Source organism: Penaeus japonicus, unplaced genomic scaffold (genome assembly GCF_977035675.1).
Source record: "Penaeus japonicus unplaced genomic scaffold, GWHDUDI00000001_assembly GWHDUDI00001606, whole genome shotgun sequence".
Classification (NCBI taxonomy): Eukaryota; Metazoa; Arthropoda; class Malacostraca; order Decapoda; family Penaeidae; genus Penaeus; species Penaeus japonicus.
In genome coordinates this window covers 22,501-30,000 of record NW_028236008.1, presented here as the reverse complement: position 1 = coordinate 30,000, position 7,500 = coordinate 22,501, and the positions used below count along the sequence as shown (strand labels likewise).

Here is a 7,500-nt window from a genome sequence, read left to right as displayed (position 1 = left end):
CAAAAAGCTACTAATAACACAACGCTATCTCACACTAACTCTCCTCTTTCTTAACCATTGTTCTATATCTGTCCCTTTCCTCTCCTCCTTTCTCTCTGTCATTTCGTCCTTCTTCCTCGCTCTCTCCTGTGCATACCTTGAGTAATACAATCTCCTCTTCCTTCTTCCTCAGGTCTTCCTTCAGGTCTCTGGTCTCCTTCTGTAGATTCACTATCTCGGCACTTTTCGCACTGATCACTCGCTCTCTCTGCTTCTGGATGAGTATAGAAGAGGTATCATAAGTACTCAAAAAGACAAACGAAATGAACTTTCTCTCTAACATTACCCCCCCCCCCCTCTCTCTCTCTCTCTCTCTCTCTGCTCATGTTGTTGCTCATAATTGCTTCGCTCATGATAACAAGCATCTCCTTCCTGACATTGTCAGAGGATGGAGGGAAAGCTGATAACCACAAGATAAGGAGATTGGAGTCGTAAAAGAATAAAGCAGATCAAATACTTATAAAAGATTAGCCGTCACCAAAACCCTCACATTTTGCTTTGCATTTCATTCTATTTACTCCCCTAGTTATGGATTTTAGAAATGTTTTTTTTGATTGCTATATTTCCTGTCATTCCACTGATTTTTCTCTATCTTTTTATTATTATCAAATCAAAATTATTTCTATCTTTTAATTCATTTTCTCTCCAAAAACTCACCTTAAGCACTTGGATTTCTCTTTGCAAACTGATCCTTTCCTTCTCGGTTGCAACCCAACCTTGTGCCACATGAGTCTGAAAGTGATCAATATTCAACAGATAAATGCATTAGCATGTTATGTCTCATTATTAAAAAAAAAAAAAAAAAAAAAAAAAAAAAAAAAAAAAAATCCTTTTGTGATTTAGTAACAGTGCCATTCAGTAACCATGGCACTGCCCATGATGCACAACTTTGAAAACCAATGGTGACAGAGGAAGGACCACAGTCTGACCAATACAATCTATTACCATGGACACGCTTTGGAAAAGTTCCATGCCACGGCTCTCTGTGGAGGAAGATCTCGGCATCAAGTCCTGCGGAGTCCTTCCACTCTTATTCTTCTTGTACGTGGAAGCCCCAAATTTCGTCAACATGAATATAGCGAGGAGATGCCCTTCTGAAGCTGCTTCGTGAAGGGGCGTGTTGCCATAATCATCTGCAGCGTCCACGTCGGCCCCGCCCTCCCGAAGGACTTCCAGCACTGCCGTGTGTCCCTTCAAAGCTGCCAAGTGCATTGCTGTCTCTCCTGAAGGTAAACTTGACTGTAGAACTTGTCAATGTTTAAATGCTGCTCTTCAATGAAACACTTGTTTAATTTTCTTATTTTCATTTTTATTCAAATTTGTTCAGAAATAAGTGAGATGTGAATGTATAATGATAAAGATATGATATATATTTGAAAATATATTATATAAATCAAGATATATATGATGATGAAATATGACAATAATATTGATGACGACAATACACACACACACACACACACACACACACACATACACATACACATACACACACACACACACACACACACACACACACACATATATATATATATATATATATATATATATATATATATATATATATATATATATATATACATATATATATATTTATAAATATATATGTATACATATATATATTATATTATATATATATATATATATATATATTATAAATATATATATATATATTCATACATAACAAAATATTGATAGAAGTAATTAGAAAAAGAATACAAATATGAATAACAAAAGAGAATGATAATTATTACAGTATAATAAAGTTAGTTATAAAACAATATAACATCTCTAAAAATAATAATGAAATTAACCAATGATATTCTATAAATGTAAGTAAAAATAACAATAGTGTTAATATAAACAATGGTATAAGTAATGAGTTAGGACAACTCATTAATGAGAACATAATGATAATGGATGATGAGCATGAAGATGAAAATGAAAGAGAAAACTGAGAGTGATAATGAGAAGATAAATAAATATGATGAAGTGTGGGAGAAGGAGAATTGGACAGAAAAAAGAGTGACAAAGAGTAGAAGAATTATATAGAGAATGTAAAGTGACAAAGAATAGGAGTAGGAGAAGGAAAATTGTACAGAAAATATAGAGTGACAAAGATAGGAGAAGGAGAATTATTCAGAAAGTATATAGTCACAAAGAGTAAGAGAAGGAGAATTATATAGAAAGTATAGAGTGACAAAGAGTAGAAGGAGAATTATACAGAAAGTATAGAGTGACAAAGAATAGGAGAAGGAGAAATATACAGAAAGTATAGAGTGACAAAGAGGAGGAGAAGGAAAATCATACAGAAAGTATAGAGTGACAAAGAGTTGCAGAAGGAGAGTAATGACTGGAATGGCTCTGAGACTTCCAAGGATAAAAGTTAAAATGAAAACTGTCGTCATGATGTTAATGAGAATCAAAATGAGAAGGGAACTGAGGCTGGGAATGAAAATGTCAATGCTAATTTGAATGGCAACAATTGTTATAATCGTAATGATTATTATATTAATAATAATAATGCTAATGAAAATATTTATGATAAATACAAGTAAAAAGGAAAGCTTATGAATAAGCATGAAATGACTATAGAATGAAAGGAAAGGGATGGAAAAAGATGAAGGAACTGAGAGTGGAAATGAAAATGGGAAAGTATTCATGAATGAGAATCATCATGATTTTAAGAATGATTATGATCATTATAATTTTAATGCATATTCTGATGGCAATGATAGGAAGGAAAATAATAACCATAATGAAAATAAGGATCTCATTATAGTTCTATCATTGTTGTTGGAGTTACTATTACCATTAACATAATATTTATAATGAAAAAAATTATGATATCAGTCATAAGAATTATTTAAAAATAATAATGGTCTTTCTAACTAGTTTGATATTAATATTGATAATAATAATAATGATTGTTATCGTTATCTTTAATGTTTTTATATAATCATAATCAATGTTATTCTTATTCTTATCATTTTCATCATTATTATGGTTATTTTTATTAGTATTATCATTATCATTATAATAATCAAACTAAATAGGTAATATCTTTTTTCGTATGAACTTATATTATTGATATTTCATTTGGATATGTTACCTTTGTACTTAGCAAACCTAACTTAAGTTGCGAGAAGAGGTATTTTGTAAAACGAATGCTAAGTAGTGCATTCCTCTTAACAGCACCTGCATAGCCATGTTTGTTGCAAGCAAGCTGTGAGCAGACTTGGGTGTTTGCAAGAAGGAAGAACAAGGAAGCCATCGTGTTATCCTCATTGTCATTACCATCATGATTTACCGACACTGGTACTATGAGTGATAAAGACCTCACAACTACAACAAAAGCATGTAGGAGAACAAGAACAACAGGATCATCAGCAAAATTATCAATAATGACAAGAAGAAGGATAGCATATCATAATAATTTCAATAGAAATAGCAGTAATATGAATAATTAAAATAGTGATAATTCTAACTACAACAATAATAATAATAATAATAGCAATGATATGTATAAAATCATATATAAGAAAAATTGAAGTAAAAATGAAAATGATATCAATAATGAAAAGAGTAAAAGAGGAAGACAAAAGATGAATGATGAAAAATGACAATTACGAAAAGAAAATTCTTGAAATAATAATAATAACACAAATGTAATTGTAATAAATGATAAGATATGAATGTATAATAATAATGAATATTTGTATGATAATAATAATCATAACCTTGAAATACATATGACAAATGATAATGAATATATAACATTTACAAATAACTCAAATTAACAACTAAAACATAAGGATTGGATCAATAAAAAAGAATATTGAATGATGAAGAAATAAGAAAACCTGATGATAGATGTATCCTTATTAAATCTAAATAATAATTATTATAAATTTCCACAGAGATAAAGATGATAAAAGAAACAAAAGCAAAATTCTTCTGGTGCCTTTAAGAAGTCACTCGCTTTCCAATCGCCTTACCATATGCATTCTTGGCGTTCACTTCTCCGCCCTTCTCGAGGAGCGTCTCTGCAACAGCATCTTGGCCGTTCAATGAAGCACAGTGTAAGGGAGTCCAACCTGAGGGAGGAAGATGCTTCTGTTAGACGTCTATTTGTGAGTAATGAGCGTGAGAAGGGAAGTGAGGATGACAATGCGAAGGTGAATGTGAGTGAGGATGATAATGCGAAGGTGAATGTGAGGAAGAATGAGACTAGTTTTAGGAATGAGATTAATAGAGATGATTAGGGTGATAAGGGTAAGGGCTAGGAATAGTATGGATATTTTGAATATTAATAAAATTGCAAATACTTAGAATGTTAATGAAAATAAGAATTATGAAAAAGTATAGAAACAAGAAGGATAAGAAAAAATATATATGTATGATAATGAGAAAGAATATTATAATGAAAATGAATGTTTGATAATTATTTATCAGTAATATATATATATTATATATATATATATATATATATATATATATATATATATATATATACATATATATATATATGTATATATATATAATATAGAGAATTATACAGAAATATAGAGTGACAAAGAGTAGGAGAATTATACATGTGGGGTTTTCTTGCCACATTCGTGCAGTAAATAAAGATGTTCTTTAGCCATTGAAACACGTGGTGTTGTTGAGCGTCTGCTAATTTATTCAGAAAATCATATTGATATAAAACGATTTACACTTCTGTTTCAATGCAGTTAAAATATATAGTCTTCATAATGTTAAAACATACACCTGATAAATGGTGTAACATAAACAAAACATGTCTTTCTTGTAGTAAATAAGCGTAAAATAAAAAACATCAAAATATTGGTGGAAAATGGGAGACATTACGTATGTCAAAGAAAACGGACTCGCCGTTAGGGGGGACTTAACTAAACTTTTATATTTCTAAATTTATTACTATCATTATTCATCATCACCATTATTATTATCATTGTTATCATAAATATGTCATTACCATTATCATTAGTTCTATTATCATCATGAAAGTGTTATCATCAACATTATCAGTGATGATTACTTTATCATTAATATTGTTATCATTACCACCATCAACATTATGAAACTTTTCATTATCATCATTATTGTTGTTGCTTTTGTTGCCATTACTTTCTCCATTATCATCATTGTCTTTGTCATCACTGACAAAGACCTCGCAACAACACCACCAACAAAAGCATGTAGGAGAACAAGAACAGGATCACCATCAAAATAACAATAATGAGAAGAAGAAGGATGATAACAATTGATAATTTAGTAGAAATGGGAGTAACAATGATAGTTATAGTAATGAAATATTAATGATAATATGAATAGCACCATTGATGATGATTATGATTGATGATGAGGATGATCATATTTCTTTTAGATAAACAGGAAAATAATAATGATAACGTCAATAATAATTAAGATTATCATACTTATTATTATCATAATTGTTATAACTAATCATTATAACATTTATAGTATAAAGAAATATAGAAAAATCTATTTTTTTCTTAGTTATAAAATAATCTATGAAAATATTTCATTGAAAAAATTATAAAATAAAGAAATAAATATCAATAAAATTAATGATAAAAGATGAAAAAGATTCCCTTATTAAATCATAACAATAATTGTCATAAAATTCCATACAGACAAATAAGAAAAAAGAAACAAAAGCAAAATTCTTCTGGTGCCTTTAAGAAGTCACTCGCTTTCCAATCGCCTTACCAATCATAGTCCTGGCGTTCACTTCTCCGCCCTTCTCGAGGAGCGTCTCAGCAACAGCATGATGGCCGTTCCAGGAAGCCCAGTGTAAGGGAGTCTCACCTGAGGGAGGAAGATGCTTGTGTTAGACGTCTGTTTGTGAGTAATGAACGTGAGAAGGGAAGTGAGGATGACAATGCAAAGGTGAATGTGAGTGAGAATAAAAATAAGAAGGTGAATGAGTGAGAATGACAATGAGAAGGTGAATGTGAGTGAGAATGACAATGAGAAGGTGAATGTGAGTGAAAATGACAATGAGAAGGTGATTGTAAGTGAGGATGACAATGAGAAGGTGAATGTGAGTGAGAATGACAATAAGGTGAATGTGAGTGAGAATGACAATGAATGTGAGGATGGCAGTGGAAGGTGGAAGTGAGTGAGAATGACAATGAGAAGGTGAATGTGAGTGAGAATGACAGTGAGAAGGTGAATGTGAGTGAGAATGACAATGAGAAGGTGAATGTGAGTGAGAATAACAATGAGAAGGTGAATGTGAGTGAGAATAACAATGAGAAGGTGAATGTGAGTGGGAATGACAGTGAGAAGGTTAATGTGAGTGAGAATGACAATGAGAAGGTGAATGTGAGGATGACAGGGAAAGGTGAAAGTGAGTGAGAATGACAATGAGAAGGTGAATGTGAGTGAGAATGACAATGAGAAGGTGAATGTGAGTGAAAATAAAAATGAGAAGGTGAATGTGAGTGAGAATGATAATGAGAAGGTGAATGTGAGTGAAAATGAAAATGAGAAGGTGAATGTGAGTGAGAATGACAGTGAGAAGGTGAATGTGAGTGAGAATGACAATGAGAAGGTGAATGTGAGTGAGAATGACAATGAGAAGGTGAATGTGAGTGAGAATGACAATGAGAAAGTGAATGTGAATGAGAATGACAGTGAGATAATGATCATAATAATATTAGTAATGGAAATAATAATGATGATGTCAATGATGTTGATAATAATAATTTATAAAAATAACAACAACAATGAATGGCAATGAATATTATCATTATAACTAGAGAGGTAAGAATTATTATAAAATTATTATGAGAGAATTAATAGATGACTTACAATAGAAGGATATAATGACAAATGGAAGGGAGATATATGTGGACAAGAATTAACATGATAATGACAATGTTAATGATACTTGGAATGAGTGTGTAAATGATAATGATCAAAATGACACATATAATGTGTAAATGATAATGATCAAAATGACACATATAATGTCAATGTAAAGGAATATTAATCAGTGATATTAATAGTGAGAGATTTAAAATGAGAATCCAAAATATCATGAATGGAAAGTGAAAATGACAATGATATGAATAAAGAAAGTGATCACATTGTCTGTTACAAAAATATAAAGTTATTATTATAATGAGACTAAGTATTAGCAAGATATGAAGTATAAGACGAAATGAGGTCAATAATGAGAATGAAAAAGATATAATGGATTATAAGACAAGGAATGAAAATACCAAAGATATTATTTCCTGAAAGATATAAGAATTATTTGGAAAGTGGTTACAAGGATGAATAGAACTAGAACAAGAAAAACAATTCACAGAGTGGAAAGAGATTGGGAACAACACTTATGATGAGAATGAGAAGAAAAAGGAGTGACAAGGCTACTCAATATTCTTAGGAAAGAGAATGAAAAAG

General features: G+C 30.8%; 2 protein-coding genes across 3 annotated transcripts in view; both read right to left on the bottom strand.

The window, feature by feature from the left end:
- LOC147466345 (uncharacterized) overlaps nt 1-4,132 on the bottom strand; it is a gene marked incomplete at its 3' end in the record, with an annotated part of 6,172 nt that extends 2,040 nt beyond the window's left edge. Inside the window, exons 1-4 of the mRNA XM_086535622.1 lie at nt 4,038-4,132; nt 985-1,262; nt 697-771; nt 137-253 (exon numbers count right to left, since the gene is read on the bottom strand). Of these exons, the coding sequence (XP_086391748.1) occupies nt 137-253; nt 697-771; nt 985-1,251 (459 nt within the window). The remainder of the gene's footprint in view (nt 1-136; nt 254-696; nt 772-984; nt 1,263-4,037) is intronic.
- A 1,120-nt stretch (nt 4,133-5,252) lies between these two features.
- LOC122252633 (uncharacterized) overlaps nt 5,253-7,500 on the bottom strand; it is an 8,905-nt gene continuing 6,657 nt past the window's right edge. For both annotated transcript variants that reach the window (XM_086535620.1, XM_086535621.1), the window contains exon 5: nt 5,253-5,895. In XM_086535620.1, the coding sequence (XP_086391746.1) occupies nt 5,765-5,895 (131 nt within the window). In that variant the 3' untranslated portion in view covers nt 5,253-5,764. The remainder of the gene's footprint in view (nt 5,896-7,500) is intronic.